Source organism: Thermobia domestica, chromosome 7 (assembly GCF_964235325.1).
Source record: "Thermobia domestica chromosome 7, izTheDome1.hap1.1, whole genome shotgun sequence".
Lineage (NCBI taxonomy): Eukaryota > Metazoa > Arthropoda > Insecta > Zygentoma > Lepismatidae > Thermobia > Thermobia domestica.
Genome location: NC_137460.1, coordinates 185,520,815 through 185,541,679, shown reverse-complemented (window position 1 = coordinate 185,541,679; position 20,865 = coordinate 185,520,815). Strand labels below are relative to the sequence as shown.

The following is a 20,865-nucleotide window of genomic DNA, read 5'->3' as shown; positions in this document are numbered from 1 at the left end:
TTGGCATGAACATTACCAGTATCTCAATGTATATTGGGATACCGTGCTTAAACCCAGGGCCCCAAAGGTCGAAAAATAGATTTTTTTTTCAGAGATTTCCTGATTTTTCTAAGTTTCCCTTTTCTCGTACGTTGTAAGGGTATGATCTTTATAGCATTTGAAAGATTGCATCATTTTAAAGAGAATGCCATATGAACTATAAAATTCTGATGAATTGTGTTGAAGTAATAGATACTTGAAAAAAAAGTCCTAAAAATTGCTTAACGTCATTGGATTCGAAAGCGTTAATGGGTATTATGCAAAATGCCCAAGGGTGAGGAGCGACACCCTTCCTAATATTGTTTAGGAGGATGTAAAGGCCATGAAAATGCAAAAATATTTTATGCGGACGCACATGCACGGTACCATGGACTGACTGCCGAACTATAAGTGTGCCTTTGTTATCCGTGCAGCGAAGCTTAGCTCTTGGCTCTATCCCTTTGGACAATTTTTCGACACGATCTCCTAATGTACTGTAAGGAACACCATATCTAGCATTGGCTGCACGTGCTTCTTTGGAAATAACTTTGTCTATGGTAAACTTCATATTTTCTTCATCCTAATTGCCACGTATTTTCACCAGTTTCCTGAAAAAGCCAGAAACCATTAAAAAAAACGTCAAGTTTACTTACCAATGTTTTGACCGATACCACCCGATTCCATTTTGTCCGAAACCAGCGGAAAGACTTGCAAATTATGAGTGGCTATCTACCGGCTCATAACAACACGAATGCAACTATACGCCCAAATTATAATATATTGACCCTAATAAATGCTGTAATAGCAATAATATATCAATGCACTTACTTTGTAACAAGTAGTAGCCACACAAATCTATCTCCGTGCACCTGATCACTCGCAAAAATAAGAAACCTTGAAGCACGAGATACACGGTTCATCGCACAAATCCACTGTGGCGTGGACTTGGGTAGTTCATTTCGGTCAACTCAATGTATGCTTGATAGGTGCCGCCTTAAGCAGGAAATAGCGAAAACTACTTTTGTCCGATACCACCCGCTGTCCGATACCAGACGACTTTCCCCTATACAGAGTAACAAAAAACGGTGTAAAATTTCTAAATAATTGTTGTGGATCTCTCTTTAAGTGTTTGAGCTGTTACCCTGTTATAGCGAGCCAGAGGTATGATTTTACCTAGTTTGGGTGGGGGTGGGTGGGTCTGTGGTAGAGCACTTAGCCCTTACTTCTGACGCACAGGGTCCTTGGTTTGATTTCCGGCCAAGTAATTTCGTGGTGGACAACTTCATGTCCGTGGGTTTTCTCAGGATACTCCCGTTTCCTCCCACATTCTAAAGGTGTCTGTAAGAGCGGACAATGTATAACATGTGAACTTGAAATTCTTGTTTCTTTCTGCCCGCAATAAACTGCTTTCCGGTGGAAATCCTAGAAAACCTTTAATGACAAGAACATGACAATAAATGCAAAACATATTCTTATTTTCTATTTTCAGGTGGAGATGTCGTAAATGGGGATGGCACAGGGTCAATCAGCATTTATGGTTCCAGATTCCCTGATGAAACCTTCAAAATTCACCACACAGGACCCGGATTCTTGAGCATGGCAAATGCAGGTAAGATGCTACTTTTTTTTTTTTTTTTTTTTTTTTTCGTCTCATACACCCTTCGCATTAGATTTTTAGACATATACAATGGCTTTTATTGATTGGTTGAGGTTTAATAAGGATATCAGTATCGAGACTATTTGCCCTGTCACGAACAATGACTTATAAGATAATAACAAATGAAAGTTAAACTATTGGGTTCGCTTAAAACCACTATTTGATTTGATTAATATAAACACAATTGATCAATACACCATATATATTTGGTGAGGGATTTTAATACAAATAACTAAAGAATAATATTTAATTGTTAGCAAAATGATATCTGATGAATAGCAGTGTTGATACGTCGCTTTATATTTGGAAATTGTGTTCTCCACAAATAGTACTTTATGTTGAATATGTAATTGAGATTTTTTCGTTTTTCCGAATACGTTATATTTTGTAACTGAGCAAGGACCGACCTCCACGTTGGTGACGGTAGATGCTAAATAGTAATACATAGTAACACCGAACTATTAGGAAACAAAACGGAAACATGACATTAAACTAGTAACATTTCTAAAACAATGAAATCTATGTTGTTTCTAAGATAGTAAAATCGATACTTCAGTTACCACGCACGATACATTATATTGATTTTGGACACATCAGGGTTAAACCTTTTGTAACCTTGTAATTGCCTCTAAACTCTCTCTTGTGGAACTATGAATTCGATTTGTTTTGGGGATGCGAAGTTTGTGGAATATGCCCACTAAAGGCTCTGTTAAGTAAACATACCAAACACAAGTATAACATTTGCTTGTGTATTACTGTTACAGTTTCAGCTATAGAGCATAACCTTCCTCAGACCAGGGGGTAAAAGTGAGGGGGAACGCGGGAGGACGCCGTCCCCCGCCTCGAAAAAATATGTAGGGCGTCCCCACAGTTCCTAAAAAATTACAATGAGCAAAGATAGGCAGGGGGAACGTCCTGACTTCATGCCGCTACCTACCGTCCCCCTACCTTTTCAGATCTACTTTTACCTGCCTCACACATTATGAGAGAAATGTTCAATTTTGACAGCTTATATACCGTACAATCTGAATGCAAGACATGCCCACTTTCTCTAAAAATCGTAAACTTTTAATTGGCTCTAAAAAGTAAATTTTTAATTAAATGTTGACACTTTCACTTTCTCTTTTTGTGCACCTGTTTCATAACTAAACTCTTAATTAGATGTTTGTCACTTACACTTTCTGTTCACTGTTGTCCACCTGCTGTTCTTCCTTGCACACCTGTCCTAATAACTCCTATTAATACTTTTAATTCTTTCCTCCTATTTTGTCTATCATCTTCTCCGGCAACTCATGTATCACAAGTCCACTAGACCAATTCATAAACTTTTCCTTCCCATATGTCTTAATCCACTGGGTTTCTTTCCACTTTCTTATCACACTCCTTTTTCCCCCTTTCTGAACCTTTTATTCTTTCCCAATCTATCTCATGTCCCGTTTCTTTAATGTGTTTATATATTACGTTGTTCTTTCTCAGTCTGGCATCATCCTTATGTGTTTTATCCTTTGTTCTAATCTCTTTCCTGTTTCCCCTATGTGCTTCATATCGCACTCTTTACAATTAACCTGGTACACTACTCTTCCTCTTCTGATCTTATCTCCTTTTCTTTCTTCTTTCTTTTCTCTCCCACTAAGTCTGTTATCCTCTTTCCTGTAAGTGTTAATCCCTTCCTCAACAGGTTCTTTAAGACCTCCGTTTTCTCGCCTAAACTTTCAATACCAAACCATCATTTTCATTCTTTTTCTGCTTCTTTTCCGTTCTTCTATATCCGTTTCCCTTTAATAACTGGTACAGTAGTTCTGTTTTCTTTCTTTCGTTCTTTATCGCTATCTATCGTTTCGATTCTCTTTCTCATGTTCTGTATAAAATTCTTCATAGTTGCTTAAGTCTTTTATACATATAATATTAAAATATATATACTGCTTTTGTCAATTGGAGTTTTATTAGTAATCTTGACTACGTTAATCACATGTGGCTAATTAACCCTTTCGGACCCAGGGGGCCAAAGTGGCACATACGGGTGTGTCACTTTTTTAATCCGCTCCTGTGTGGATTACAATGAAGATATAGGGATAATTTTTCTTTAGCCAAATATGGTTGGACCATAGTTTATCATATTAGTTTCTTTTCCTTCTGGGTGTGGAATTTTCTTCTCAAATCTCAGCCCAAAGTCAAAAATTCGAGAATTTTCGAATTTTGAATTTTCTTTTTTCCCTTAGCTTCCTTCGTTGTAGAGAGATCTTAAGACTTGTCATATAGATACATTTGATGAATACCTAATTGTTGACATCAATTGGACCGGCCTGTGCTCAGTGTTGCCAACTAGGGAAATTAAAATTTCCCTAAATTTGGGCAAAAAATCGAAATTTTCAAAATTTTTGATCGAAAAAACGTACCTATACGTCCGAGCGCAAGTAAACTTACGCCAGTCGAACGTTGGTCCTTACAGAACAAAAGCGGACAAAGATGGTTACAATGGGGTAATTAGGGGGCGCACGAAAAATTTGTATTTAGGTTCTAACCCTTGATTTTTCTAGCTTTTCCCTACTTTTCCCTATTTTTTTTTTTTTTGTAATTAAAAGCTTTGTTTCCTAAATATCACCATGATACTTCTAGGATGTACCGTATTAGTAGAGTACCAATGTTTATTTTAAGATAGTTTGCGTCTGTCTAGTGGCAGTGTTTTCAGCCAAAAATAATTCCCGATTTTACGTGAAAATTCAGAAAATTCCCCGTTTTGTTTCTATTACTTCCCCTTTGTTGGCTACATTCGAACAGACGTACCACTTTCTGAAAGCCTCGTCCTTAGCCTACACAACGTACTATAAAAATTTTCCAGTAGGATAATTAGAGGAAGTGCAGTTGAACTTTATAATAAACTATATTCTGTAAATGGTAAGGAAATAGTGAATTTCTGAGGTAGAACGAGATCTTTTTTTTTTTTTTTTAAATCACATGCTTACTTGGTTAGATATCGCCATGGTTTTTGTAGGATATATTAGTGTGGTACCAAGGTTTATTTTCAGATAGTTTGAGTCTGTCTGATGGCAGCGTTTCTAGCCACAAAAATTAATTCCCGATTTTAGGTGAAAAATTCGGAAAATTTCCCTTTTCCCCTCTATTATTTCCCTCTTGCTAATTACATTGGAAACAACGTACCAATGTCTGAAAGCTTCCTCCTTGGCCTACAGGGTGCACCAAAAAAGTTTCAATAGGATAATTAGGGAAGCTATAGCCCTAACATATCTGTTAATTTTTGCTTCTGAGGCGTAAAAAGATTCAAAATTTCTTGTGTATGATGACAGAGACTTTTTTCTTTCTCTGTTTGTATGGCAGTGAGCGACATCAGGTTTTCACTGTACCTTGTCAACACATTGTAGAATTTTTTTAGGTGACTTGAACCCGTGTAGCAACAGTGGTGCCAGCTACAAAAAATCTTGAAATTCAGTTAGTTTCTTTTGTAAATTTCACCCCTACTTTTCCGTCAATTTTCCTCCCGTTGGTAACACTGCAATGTAACTTACACCAAAAATAGCCGCATCCCACTTCTAAGAAACAAGGCCTTAACTATATAAATCGGGTAAGTAGTTTTTGAGCAATAAGTCAGAAACTGAAAATGTAGGAAAATGCCAAAAATGACCTGGGTCTGGAAGGGTTAATTTAAAGCAGAGGGTACCCTGGTTTAGCCACAGTAAACTTATATTATGAGAATATAATGGCACCTCTTTCTTTCCTTTCAATTCATCGGGTGAATTAACTATGAACCAGCGAGTCTTCAACAATAGCAGATCTATTTCTTAAAGTAAACAGTGAGAGACGAGTAGAAAATTTCCAGTTCTTTGAGGAATACATACGTTCAACTGATCGATAAATTATCTTCCCTTATAATTACAACATAAACCTTCTATCGTCGCAAACATTAGTTGACTCCTTATTCCTGCCATAAATATTTTATACATTCGTCAGAAATGAATAAGTTAATTATAATCTGATTTCGTAACTATTTAAGTTATAAGTTGTTAAGACGTCAAATCACAAAGAAAATATTTCGTATTTCATGTATTTCGTTTTCTACAGACTACGCATGTGTACGTCTAGATTTTCTTTGTTGTCACATTTATTTTTCTTACTCTATGTGTTCGGGTTGTTTTAGTTTATCAACTTATTAGCCGTATCCCAAGCAGACTCTGAATACCAAAAAGTACACCCTCCTTAGTACAGAACTAATATGACACTAACTAATTGCGTGCTAACGCTTGATTAACGAATTCTCTCTTAATACCGTCCAACATGTTCAATTACAAAAACAGAGGGTAGCGCCTAGGAATCGGTATCGTAATGTTAAGGAGATTGCAGCTATAAAGTATTAGTTGGATTTCACCCGAAGTTCCAAATGACTGTCAGATTCTAAGTCTAAAATACGAAGACGCATACAAATGATGATGTGTACATTATTAACACTAATTTGAGAATCCATCTCGAAATGATAAGGTCAATAGTTTTTGTTGCCGACTCAAATGTGACGTCAGATAGGAAAAATCGGAAAATCTAAATGTGTGGTCAAAATGTCACAAGTAAAAATTACCAAATTACGAAGTCAGCTTTGCCGCTCATGTCCTCTAAGTAACACAAAAAATGAAATGAAATCTTTGCGTTTTACGTCCCACGGTTATGCGGTCAGGCTAAAGGAGACGGTGATTATGAGAAATGAATGAAATGGTGGAATGAAGAAAGTGGGAGGAAACTGGAGAACCCCGAGAAAACCCACGAGCACGATGTTTGTTCACCATAAAGTTCACACGGCGCGAGCTGGGATCGAACCAGGGTCCCCAAGCACCGGAGGTGAACGCTCTACCACTGAGACACCGTGCCCCCTCTAACTAATAGTCCACATGTCGAACAGGAAGATGGACCAACCTTTTCTCCTGTGACAGAAACTGGCCACATACCAAACTGGAAAAGAATTTCTAACTTTATCATGTTTCCAAAGACTGTCCACAGACGTGTATGCTGGAAATCAATGATATGACAGATCTTGTATCAAATCTGGAGACAAAACACTTCGACGTACCATAACTTGCCAAACACTCGACTAAGTAACGAATGATTGGAGGGCATGAGAAAGATCAATGACCGAAAAGTAAAAGAGAAAAGGATTAAATGTGACATGATCGATGAAGAAATGAAATAGCTGCATTTAGGAAATTTGAGATATTTGGTTATTTGGAAATGGGTGCTAATCTAAAATTTATTTCAATTAATAAAATTAGTTTTGATTTAAAAAGAATTGAATTGCACCAAACTTAATTGAAGAAAAGCATAAAGGACATTGCTGTTTACCCTTGGTATGATATCATGGAATCAATGTTATTCCAAGCGACGATGAATTCTAAAATAGATGACCAACTACTTCGTTACTTCTGTATACAGCAAGGCTTCCGTTGATGGAAAAGTTGAAAACCAAAAATCGATGGTTAAAAATCATTATACGGTTAACTCGTGGCCTGGGGGGCTATTCATACAACATTAGAAAGAAAAGTGGATTAAAAGTTGCGAAAGTAAAATTGAAATAAAGACAATTGGAGTGCTATGCTTGGAAGGACCGTCACCTCTGTTGATACTGACAATAGGGTGCTTGATATTACTTCAAAGATTAATCAATTGGAGGAACTTACACAGTTATTGGTTTTTCGTTAATTACACGTAAAAATAACGTAAAACTAATTTCAAAATACTAAAATTGCACACTATATATGATCCTGAGATTCCTAGAGAAATTTTGAATTTGACTTTCGAATTACGTTATTTTCAGTGTAAATAAGGGACCATATATATATAATATTCCAGTCCTTTAATGGTATAAACGAAGAGCTGTATTAATAATAGAAATACAAGCTTCAATGATTTACAATAATCTTTAATAAAGAGTTATATTGTGCAACAATATTTTGTATGTCACAACAAGATCCGTAATATGTTTAAATTTAGTAAGAATTGGTTATGGTCGACTACGTTCTATCAGATTATCAATCAATTTGAGTTGTATTTAAGAAGCCTATTCACTGCGAAATTAAAATACTGCTAATTTTACAATAATTATGTGACATCTTCAAATAGGTAAAAGATATTCGAAATGTGGAACAAGAGCGCGGTAGACAATATTATTTTGCATGAGGTACTGTTATCACGAGTCACCTAATAGCGTTGGAATGTATGTTTGCAGCCGTTTATAAACGTGAAATTAAATGCTGATTTTCTAATTGGCTACAAATCGAAAGCAGATAAGTGAGTCGTTATAACGGTATCTCATGTAAAGTAATATTGTCTAGCGAGCTCTTGTTCCACTTTTCGATTATATTTTACCTATTTGAAGAAATCATTTAATTACTGTAAAATTAGCGGTATTTTAATTTCGCCGTGATGGAGCCTCTTAAAATGTAATCCTAGCGTAATTAAGGAAGTTCAAAGTTTTCTTCAGTCAAGTATCTTAGCAATGTAGTGAATCAGGCCTGCAACCAGAGGAGGGCTAGGGGAACTGGCCCTCCAGACCTTAACACAAAATGCTATTATTAATACCAAAAACACAATTTAGCTATTTGTAAGAGAATTTTTAATGACTTGCACCCCCCCCTAACATATTCATGGCCTCCCCAAACCTCTGTGGCTGGTTGCTGGCCTGCTGTGAATTATAATACTTATCAACAGTGTAACATTTATTTTAAAGTTTTCATTGTGGTCAGTCATTTATCCTTACAATGCCTTTTTTAGTTAACTCTACTGTTTGTACTGTTCATGAAGGCAGAAAAATGGCCTTGGAATTTGCAATCCTGAAACTTATCAGTACAATTAGACTACTAACACATATAAGATTTGCACTAAAAAATCCTCGAAATAATAATACGCTGCATTCTACTAACATTCCTCCTGATGTTTGACGGTTGCGAGAGGAATTTTATTATCTTGTGGTAGTGGAATATATTTTTGATATAGTAATTCCTTCCTTTCTATGTTTTGCAGGAAAGGACACAAATGGTTCTCAGTTCTTCATTACAACTGTGGCGACTCCTTGGCTTGATGGTCACCATGTTGTTTTTGGTAAGGTAAGTAATACAACAATGGATCCCAGCCTTATGAAGTCAGTTTCTTGATTTCTCATGCTGCAATGTTTTACGTGATCCCAAATCAAACATTTTCTGTTAGAATCCTTAGTGTACTCTTATAACAAGAATTTATCAGTCTGTGAGTAATGCTGATAAAGCAAACTTCAAAGTATTTATTAGTTACTACAAAGTTCTATCAAAAATAAGATGAATTAATCTCTAAAACCCAGAGTTTTTTGTGTGGGTAATTTTCTTTTGTGTGTTACAATATCAGGGTGCGGGAAGTCTGACGAAAATTACAGCTGGGTCTGCGTTAATTCACCTGGTCCTGGTACCTAGATCAATTTAAAGATCACGTATCGACTTGAATATTACTCCAAGGATGAGGTGTGCGGTGTTGTTAATTTTTTATGGGCCAAGGGACAGAAACTATGTGACATTCATCGAGAATTATTGGAGATCGCTGAAACAAGTGTATGTGTGGTGCAGCGCATTGGCGAGTAGTAGAAGGACAGTGTTAAATAATGGCAGTAGTGGCAAACTAGCAACGTATATCACCGACAAGAATGTGTGTGACGTCGATGCAATGATTTGTGAAGACAGAAGAGTGAGATTGCATAGTATAGCAGGAGCGTTGTAAATCTCATGTATTTCAGTAAGGAGTATCGTTTATGACCAACTTGGCTTCAGGAAAGTATGGTGTGTTAAGTGCCAAAACATCTGAGTAGGGACCAAAAACACTTTCGAATGGGCATTTCCCTAACCCACTTCACACGATACACACAAAGGAAATTTATTCATTCATCGCATCGTAACGGGCGATGAAATCCCAATAATCCTGTGGACACGTGAATCAAAACGGTAGAGTATGACATTGAAACATCTGTCGTCACCGCCTGCTAAAATATTCAAAACTACAACATATGCAAATAAATAAATAAAACAAAATAAAATAAAAATAAAAAATGGCTATTGTGGTTTGAAACCGTCGGAGAGTTATTCATGTTGAATTTCTGAGGGGTATTACGAGATGAAGTGCCGTTACTGCACGATAACGCATGATCACATGCAGCCCAACGACCCGTATGCACATCATAAGTATCAACTGGAAAGTTCTTAACTATCCTTCGTATAGTCCTGATTTAGTTTCTTCCGACTACCATTTGTCTGGATCCCTAAAGAAACACGTGCGTGGGCGGCGTTTCGATATGCTGGAAGAGGTACAACGCGCTACGGTTACCTCGTTAATGAACCTTGAGCAACATTTCTTTGTAAAGGGCATGAAGATATGGTGTCACGTTGGAATGTATGTTTGAACCGTAGTGGTTCTTATGTCGAATGTTAGTGTGTGTGAAACATGATACAGTTTCACATATTTATCTCTGTACGTTTATCAGTAAATCGAAAATTCGCCTTACTTTTACTTTTTGATACACCTTGGTAGATCACAAACATCTAGGCGAAAGTATTTGGATAGTCTTAATCCTTCTCATAAATGCAAGACGCCTGTCTATCAGTCAAGCTAATTTCAAAAAGTTCACAGTCAGGCTAATAGTTGCTGCTAGCTGTACTACCTCCCACGTAACATGTCCAAGACATATTGCAAGCTGCAAGCGAAGGCTTAGGGGAACAACTAGTTTATATGAAAGGAGAGTAAAAAGAAATATTCAAGCAGAAATATGAACCTCGTTTGGCACCAGGAGGCGCACCCACGGACGGTCCATAGGATCCGGACCCCCAAAATCTCCAAACTGAACTACATTTGTAACCTTTCTCAATAAAACTATAATTGTTTAATAGAGAAATGATTAATGTACTAAAAAATAATTTTACACTTAATCTGTATTCTTATAAATAAACATGGGACGTAAAACTCAGATTTTATTTCATTTAATTTCTTTCTGCGATAAAAACATTCTAGTTCTATCATTTTCTCTGAAAATAAAGGTGGAATTATTTTACAATTACTTATCGTCTTTTCGGTGCAGAATAATACTCATTCAATACTACATAGACGTAGTTGCTTGTAATATTGGAAACCCGAACAAAAATTTTTGGGTGCGCGCCTGTTTGGCACTCATCTCAAATCCCAAGACTCCTCGTACATGTTCGGTTGGAGAATATTTAACACTTATAAACATCAACAACACTGCCATTTGTTGTATTCTACTAAATACCAAACTTCAAACCTAAACTAGAAATGCTAAGAAGTTTTCTTTATGTACCATATTCTCACCCCATTTGATTTATCATATGCAATGGACGTGTCATGTGTAAGGGGGAAAACCCATAAGTTAATAGTAGAGTAGGGGAGAGGGGGACATTGGTACACGGGGCACATAGGTACGAGGTGGTAGATATTTTTCCACTATGAAGAGGTAAATGGACAACAGTTTGGTGTTGGCAACATTGGTGACAAACGAACATCGTAAGGCACAGTTGATAGATGGACGCAGCGTTCTTTTTCTCTGTGCACAAAAAAAGCTTGATTTCTTAGAGCAAAGTAAGTTTTCACTTATGTCTTTGTAAGCGTATATTTGTAATAAGCACTGGATTTTTGAAAACATGTATTTTGCATGAAAGTGTAATTGTTTACAAATAATTTCATTTATGTTCAATTGCCCTGCGTGGAGTAATTTTTCAGTTATAGGAATTAATTATCCTGAAGTTCGGTTGCGGCACATTAGTACACATGCATATGGGGTGGATTGGTACGGACCAATGTGCCCTCACTGCTCTATACCAATCTACCCCTTCCATTTGTAATTATAACTGTAGACTACTCTTTGTGTATACAGTTATAATTACAAATGGAAGGGGTAGATTGGTACAGAGCAGTGAGGGCACATTTCCCATGTATCGCAGTTTTCGTTGTGATTAACATAAAGTAGAAAAAGTTACTACTAATATTGGCTATCTCATGTGTAATAGTTTGATTTCCGTAATCAAATCATAAAAATAATTTAACCAAAATAATATGAAAAACTTTCCTATTATTTTTCCGACTTTTCGAAACTATAGGTATAGCTGATAGGTACACGAACTTTCAAATGAAAAAATATTTAACCATTTAGGAGCCTTGATAGCAAAAATGTGAAGATTCTCTCCCCCAGGTCATAATATGCGAGTGATTTTAATGGACACAAACTCTAACAAAATCAACCTCAAATAAGTATTTGTACATGGACACTAAAAGCAAGCTGTAGTAAGCGTCATATTTATTCGACTTCCAGCAACCTATTTGAAAGTTATTCGGCGAAGTTCTTGAAACTTTAATATTATAAAGGTAACCAAGAAAGTTCTAACGCTTTTTGTGGAGGTCTGTGTTTAATTGGCCCTCATACCGTGAGTTGATGCGAATGGAGATAAGACGAAGGTCAGTTGTTGGTGTGGTTATACCCAACATGCTACCCAATTGTGGCAGTTCAGTTACACAGTGAACTTGCTTAAGGACAGAGTAAACATGGAACCTCCACAGAGAGCCCTAAGGGCGAGCATGGTGTACGAGTTCAAACTGGGTCAAACGCCGCTGTAGCAAGGGAGAAGATATGCCAGGTCTTTTGTGGGAGTGTCGTTACTACGCGGACAGTGCAACGGCGGTTTAACAAGTTTAAAAACGGTGACGAAACACTGGAAGACGCACCACGTGCCGAACGACCAACACATGTACAAAATGAGCATCTTCAGATAGCGATTCAGGCGAACAGTGACCAGACATGTGAGGAACTGAGACTACAGTTCAGTGTGAGTAAAGAAACCGTTCGGCAGCACCTCCAACTTTGGAAGCACTACAAGTTGGGTCGATGCGTTCCACATGATCGGATCCGAGTAAGAATGCTTTCAGAACCTGTGTTTCTTTGCTGTCTTGTCTGAGGAAGGGGAGAAATTTCTGGAATGGTGTTGACATGTGATAAGTGGATTCTGTACGAAGCTTCACGGCGCCCTCATCGTTGGTTAGCATCCCACGAACCGGTTCAAAAACAGCCAAAACAGGCACTGCACCAAAACAAGGCCCTCCTGTGTGTTTGGTGGAATGCACGTGGGATCGTGCATCGGGAACTGCTACTAGCTTGTCAAAGCATCAGTGCAACTGTGTACTGTGGGCAGTGGGTTTGTATTCAAGAACAACTGAAAACTCTAGAGCCAGCATATCTGAATCGAAAAGGGGTCCTCCTGTTACAGGACAACGCTAAGCCCCACGTGGCTAGGATGACCCGGGAAACCATTCTGTGCCTTTTGTGGGAAACACTAGTGCATCCGCCATACTCCTCGGACATTGCACCACCCGATTACCACCTGTTCTACCGCAATGGAATCCATGACCTTCCAGAGCGTTGGCAGAAGGTCGTCGATGCTGATGGGACTCTTTTTGATCTTCCAGATACGTCTTAGGTGACATATCGATGTTCGAAGGTTGTGGGTGAAAAAGCGACAAAACTTTTTTGGTTATATTTATAATAATAAAGCTCCGCCTCCTTTGTAGACAAGGTGGCGCTCGAACCAAAATTATAACATCTTTTCCAGTTAGTAGTTAAGGTATGAAAGATTTCAAAATTTTGTAAACTGTAGGTAGCCCATTTTGTAACTGTAGGTAGAATTTTGTAAACTTCTATTTTTCCTTATAGAGACAGAACCTCATTTATACTACGTTTTTAGCTTTGAAAATAGCTTGCGGTGCTCTTAAATTTTAAAGAGAACACAAGCAAGCATTGGACTTATTTTATTTTTTAGTTTTTTGTAATAGATTGAACTCGGTCTATTGAATTACTAAAGATTCTGACAAATCTTCACATTCTTTTTATGAAACATTTTATTTTGCATTTTTGCTACTGTAGGTCCCTAAATCTATTGTTAAAATACTTGAGTTTGTGGAAGTTGAATAGAATATTATATTTAAAAATATGTGATGGAAAAATAAAACAAAAGAAATTACGGTATCTCTATTATCAAAAAGTCTGTGTGATGTTTCACTTTGCTCGTACCTATCTGCTCCAAGCCAGTACCAATCTGCCCCCACATAGGGAATATTGGTAAAGATTGCAGACCTTTCGTAAAATGTAATTTATTCCAGGTAGGACATTAGTAGAAACAATATTGTATATTGTAAATGTAGCTAAGGAATCACAGTTTAAGTAGGAGCAAAATCATGTTTCTCAAGCTGACGATATGTTCTAAAATCTCGGGTAAGTAAAAATCGTACCAATGTCCCTCCCCCTTCTCCCCTACTCACCACTCATTTAAGTGGCACTCGCATCGCCGGAGTTGTGTGTTACATCGATGTATCAAGTTAGATTTGTATTATTATGACCTGATTAAAAAGTAATATGTGAAATATTCGGTGAGAAGAAAGAGTAGATGAAATATAAAATAAAAACTTTACACTATTATTTTTCAGATTGTGATATGTCGATTAAAATTTAGTTCTTAACATATTTCAGATTCATAGGAAAAAGTGAAAACATTATTTTACAAACACATGCATATCAAATCATCGGAAACAATAAACCAAAGAGCCATGTACACATATATTTCATTAGTATTGAAAATAAATTACTGCCTAACAGTAGTACGAATCGATTGCCGACCAGTGTTTTTGAACCCCTATTCTGGTAAGTTCTACTCATACGGAAACCCCGAAAATATTTTTTTTAAAACTATTGTTACATACATTTTTCTTTCGTGTGTATGGATTCCATATAAATGAAACGCCTTCTCTAATCGACATAAGACTTTCATTTTTGAGTCCCCTACAATTACGTTTAGAGCGGGCATTCTGCTTTACATATATATAATTTTGAGTGCCTCGATACATGAAACCGAAGAACACTGTGTATAGCTATTAGGCTAAACATATTTCATACTGCACTCAAATAGGATAATTTTTAAACTGAAATAGGTTGATGCCGTGGACAACATTCCTTCATGCTTAATATATTTCGAGTCACTTGTTCTATTAGTATGGACCTTCCAATTCACTTTGAGAGTGATGATGACTTTTTTGGTAATCAGTTTGGGGCCACTACACCAACGTTTCTCCTTTTTCACATATTAATCCGTACTGCACCGTCTCACGCACTATTCAGTTCATTAGCACCCAACGCAGCAGTAATACGAAATAGTTGCAAAGAAGTATACAAGTGTTTCTACTATTTTTATATCTATTTATTCTTAATTACATATAAATGCAGGTTACAAGCAGTAGAATGTATAGATAATTTTTACTGCCCTAATATTCGATTGATGTGAACGAGGAGAAAACTCTTCATGCATTTCTATATTGCATTCATGGAAACCTACCCAAAATGACAGCAGTATGCTACTGTTACTCTTTCCCCGGGTTTGAGAGTATTTCTTCACACTTATTTTTTTAAATGATACTGTTGAGTATATTAACTAAAAATAGGATTGCTAGATTGTATGCTTTTCAAATTGTATATGGTAATATTGAAAGAAAAATTACAATAAATATAGTACAAATTACATCGGAAATTCCAGAACATATTCGATATTCCAAGAACGAGGCCTTCCAGTTTCCGGAAGTCCCATTTTCCGGTTCCGGATAATTTAACTCGCAATGTTAATTCAAATATTTGTATTTCTGTACGAGATTAAATGCTCACATAAGCAGATGCTTGTCTGTGAGCCCTTTTTTCTTAAACCAACTGATTTAATACATAGATTTAAGTTGGACATTATTTGTGCAATATTGTTTCAGATTGTTCATTTGTCATATATTCTACCTATTGTGAAATTAAATGTTTGTAGATTTTCATATTACTCTCGTCTGATTTTTTATCGTATACATTACATTAACTATAGTTTTTCCTACATTTTATTATTAGTGTCTGCAGTATCTTTTACTTTTGTGTTTTCATTATCTCTGTATGCATATTCCCACTTCTGAGCAGTGTAGAAACATCACAGACAATAAAATTGTATTCACTTCTCTTGTTGCAGTGTTGCTACTCCTTCTGTTGAAAATCTTCGTTTGTTCTCTTAAAATGTATTCTGGTGTGAGTGCAAATTCTCCCTTTTATAAAAGATATAGCTAGAAACAAGGGCGCCCATATTGTGGTTTCCAAGGGGGGGCAAGTATACGCGACATTTCAAATATAGGTTCAAATGTTGCTGTAACTAATGTAAAAATTCTATTGGGTTTTCGATATTCCGAAGTACGATTTCCTGTAGGGGGCGAGCGCCCCATCTTACCCCCCTGATGGGCGCCCTTGTCTAGAAACCCAAATAAAGCTTTAACTCTTACTGTAGCGTAGACGCATTAATGAGATGTTTTACAGTTAAATAGATTACATAGTAAACGTTGGCACTTATATAAATATGTTAATTGTTTAGATATTCTTCATGTACAGCGGGCCATAGAAATTCATGAGGTACAAAGTCCGTGCGATAGGCAACCAAACTAATGCCAGCTCCAAGATCAATTACGCCTGGTAGAGTAGCTAGAACAGCAGCATGAAGTTGCCCCCACTTGTTAAATGAACAAATCGTAAAGTGTGTTTTTGTGCAGGAGTGAGGAGAAACGCTGGCTGACGAAATGACAAAAGGGGGTCTTTGCACTCACAGTACACAACACAGTACCAGAAAAAAAATATACCAACACCAGAGGCGCCGATGAGAAGATAACAGACGAGGAACTTAAATAAGCTTATAATTAACTCAAATGAAGGATTATATAAACAAGTTAACTTACTTCAAATGACTATACATATATGGGTATCAAATAATATACGGATAGATTATGCGGCATATGTATTAGTTTATTTCTTTTAAATAAACACAAAGCCTTGCGCTGAGTTTTAGAGCTACTAACAGTAGTTCTACCTGCAAATCAATTAAAGTATGGATTGATCATTCAGGGGAAGAATCCAGCCCCTAATGAAAATTTTGGGAGTTTAACAGGGCATGAGCTTCTAGGTCCAGGCGCCACTGATTGAAAAATAATGTTACTTCGAAAGAAGAACTTTGTGATTTCCTTATTCGTTAAATAATTTTTGAAAATGCTAAATATTGTTATGCAGTAATTTATTTGCAAATATTAAAAATGCAAAATTCGATAACACTTAAACGAGTTGGAGAACTCACCCGTACTAAGCGCATTTCTCCTTAGGTTGCAAATATAACTGAGGATCAGGGACGTAATGTCCATTAAGGCTTAGCCTATCATTTAATTATATATCGGCCTGAAATGTTGCTTTTGGACATTGATATAATTAATTTTATTAAAATGGATTATAGATTTATTTAATGATGCGCTGTTTAAACATCACGCGAGAATAGATTGAAGCTTCTGCAAGAACACATGGTAGGCTATGGGCCGCTAGCCTTCCGCCTTTCTCATATAATCTTCAGAATGGGCGGTGACAATCGCTTTCCCGTCACCCTTAGCAGACGAAAACCATGAGCAATACACAAATTCAACACGAAACAACGAAAGTGGGCGAATGTTGACGAAAGGCTAGCCTTTTGGGTGTTTGGGGAAACAAACGTGAAAGGACGCGCGGTCTTGTAAGAAAGCATAAAACAGAGACACTATGAAAAATTTAGGATCTCGCATTCAGTCACAAGTTCTGACAAAGAAAAAAAAAAAGAGTGAATAAAAATCATATAATGAATAGTACTAATACATCATGGAGCTTATTGCGTAGCGGTTTGCGTTATCGCAGCGTAAAATTTGCATTTTAGTTGACGATAATTAACATAGCAGGTATAATTGTTGTTGTATTTTTTGCGTTGCGTTGCGACCCGCAAGTTTTGCGAAGAACGATACTGAATGAGGCCTCAGATGAAGCATAGTTTATTTTTTCTCGCTTTTTCTTTGTTTTGTATTTTCAATCTAAAAATAGCTTTTTCTGTAAAAAAAAAAAAAAAAAAAAAGCATCAATTAACTGTGAGCTGCAGCACTACTGTTTTCCATTAGTATTCTGATAAGTGTTGTTGTGGGTGAAATGCTTAAGTGTGTGTTTATGATTTCGAGAATTTAAAATTAAGATAGCCCTATATCCGTTTTTATTTGTTTCTTTGAAATAGTAATACAGTGTATATGTGGTATGCGAGTATCTCATATATAAGGAAACCGTATATGCAAGGGAAACATAAAGCAGAACGACTCTTATACCTTTTTTTTTTTCCATTGTATGAAAAATCTATTGCATGAATTAGCATTTTTCTGTCAAATATTACAGCCAGGTCCGTAGTCAGAACACTAACACGTGATCGTTTAAATAAGGGTGGGATAGATTTTTTGGGGGGCGCAACTTGAATTCACTTTACATTCATATATACATACAACAAACAATTGCAATTTTCAGGGGACTGGGGCCCTCCTAGCCAACCTCTAGCTGCGGATCTAATACCAGCCTACCCATTTCAAAACTTCACGCTACGTTACTGCTGAGGATTGGTGATTTGTTTAATATTTGTGCAAATTTACACATTGACACACAAGGAGAAAAGAGGAAAATATAGTGTCAATAAACAGCAATTTAAAAATGCACGAACTTAATGGTTAATTTCAAATATAGAACCATTAACAGAATTAACTTTGTAACTCGTTTTCTCCATTCATTTTCCTTCCTTTATTTTCAGGGTTACGTCATTACTGAATTTCTCCACTCGAGACTATCTTTCAGTTAGAAGCATCCAACTGGAGCTCAGCCTTGTAAATGAAACATTTTTAAAAAGGCGGGAATCAAACCCGGGCCGCCAGATTAAAAACTACAACTATAACCACTCATCTGAAGCGTTACTACTTCCGGCTCGCCTAAATAAAGAGCCTTTTCTGTTTGCTCAAAACAGTAGCTTGTTAATAGTCAGATTGATTGACAAAATACAGTAATATGTAATTGACTCGAAGGGCATTATATCACTGTATTCACTAAATTATCAACATTACAGATGTTTTAAAAACAAAATACAAATCTCCTTTATTTTGAATCAAATATTATACTCGTAAACAAACTAAAGACAAATCAATTCCTGCGTAGTAATCGTGATTAAGTCGTCAAGGCGCTCGACTAGTAATCAGAAGGTAGTCGAATCAAATCGGATCCACGAATGACTAGTACTGTCTTTTAACTTTAGAATTTTTGGTGGAAATTGATCGGCGATGACACACGTTTTATTTTCTTCTGATATTTGAATACTCGGATATTTGAATACTTCAACTATCAAATCTTCAGGAATAATAAGAGTAATAATAATAAACTAATGATAATTATTATTATTATATCATAGAAGATTAGCCCTTAAAGGATCCTGGCTTTTTGGGCTATTTTTTAGACTTTCAGTCAAGCAGCTACTGTATCGTCACTATTTATCCTAGGATCATGGTTCATACCTCATTCTCTTCAGAATAGAGCTGGCTTTCAAATGGTACCACTTGCATGCTCATACCATATACCAGAAGCGGGATACAAAATGTCAAAGTGAAAATTTCGGAGGGAAAAATTTTTTTCTCGAACTTTGCCCCCCCTGGACCCCCCTGTGTGATCGTAGTCATCTAAAAAAATCTGATAAATAGTACTTGGTATACTGAATGTGTGTGCGAAATTTCAAGTTTCTATCTTGAATAGTAAGGGCGGGAGAATTATCAAAAATTCCCACAATGCCCCAAATTACCATAAAACACTATGATCTCAGGGAAGAAAATCCTGAGACATCCCTAATTACCCTAGACTATAATCCGCCAATCATTCTCTTCAGAATAGAACTGTCTTTCAGGCGGTACCATTCACATATCTCCATCATGTATCTAAGGCGGGAAATTCCTTTAAAAAAAAGGGATTTTTTGGGGCAAAATTTCCCTTTTTTCAACTTTTGCCCCTCTGGAATCCCCCTGTTTTTACGCAGAAATCGGAAAAAACTTCTGGTAAATACTACTCGGTGGACTGAATGTTTGTGCAAAATTTCAATCTTCTACGTGAAAAAATAGGCCCGCCAGAAAAAATTTCCCTACCATGCCCCACTTTTACCCTATACAAAAGTATATTTGGATAAAAATTCACTGAGACGGCCCTAATTATCCTAGAATAATAATTCGACCGTCGTTCTCTTCAGAATGGAACTGCCTTTCAGACGGTATGACTCACGTGGTCCTATCATGTATGTGAGGCGGGAAAATGACGAAAAACGGGATTTTTGGGGTAAAAAATCCCTTTTTTAACCCTTTGCCCCTCTGGTTTCCCCCCTGTTTTAACACTGACATCGGAACAAAAAATCTGGTAAATATTACTCGGTGGACTGAATGTTTGTGCAAAATTTCAATCTTCTACGTGAAAAAATAGGCCTGCCAGAAAAAATTTCCCTACCATGCCCCACTTTTACCCTATACAGAAGTATATTTTCATAAAAATTCACTGAGACGGCCCTAATTACCCTAGAATAATAATTCTACCGTCGTTCTCTTCAGAATGGAACTGCCTTTCAGACGGTATGACTCACGTGGTCCTATCATGTATGTAAGTCCTATCATGTATGTCATGTTTGGGGTAAAAAATCCTTTTTTTTTACCCCTTTGCCCCTCTGGTTCCTCCCTGTTTTAGCACTGACATCGGAACAAAAAATTTGGTAAATACTACTCGGTGGACTGAATGTTTGTGCAAAATTTCAATTTTCTACGTGGAAAAATAAGCCCGCCAAAAAATATTGAACATAGGCTTAGAAAATCAGAAAAGAAATTTTTGACTTATGACGTCATCACCTCCTATGTCTGGATGCAGGACGGTCTGAAACCATACGTAATGTCTTCTACAAGGCTTCTGGACTTGGAAAACAAAAAACAAACAAAAAAAACCGGACGAAAAAGCTCAAATATTAATAGAAAAGAAATAACGCAATGTACCATGAAAAACGCGTATGGTACAAATTGTACCATAGGATCCCCAAAGGGTTAAAAGTTAGGAGCTTACTATCGCTCAGGACATAACATTACAACCAGAAATGTAACATTTGGCAAGTTAGTTTATTATATGCCTTACTGTTCAGTGATATTCAGTTATTTTTATTAGTTTTTGTGCTCAAAACGTACAGTAGAATACTTTCTACATGAAACTTCAGTGGAACGCTTTAGCTTAA

The 20,865-nt window shown here is 36.6% G+C and overlaps 1 protein-coding gene across 3 annotated transcripts in view; it reads left to right on the top strand.

Moving 5' to 3' along the window:
• Window positions 1–20,865, top strand: part of LOC145690608 (uncharacterized) — a 127,676-nt gene that overhangs the window by 66,700 nt on the left and 40,111 nt on the right. For all 3 annotated transcript variants that reach the window (XR_014132251.1, XM_081765665.1, XM_081765666.1), the window contains exons 3-4: window positions 1,508–1,627; window positions 8,693–8,775. Coding sequence is in view for 2 of the 3 variants with exons in the window: in XM_081765665.1 (XP_081621791.1) it covers window positions 1,508–1,627; window positions 8,693–8,775 (203 nt within the window). In the remaining variant the exon portion in view is untranslated. The remainder of the gene's footprint in view (window positions 1–1,507; window positions 1,628–8,692; window positions 8,776–20,865) is intronic.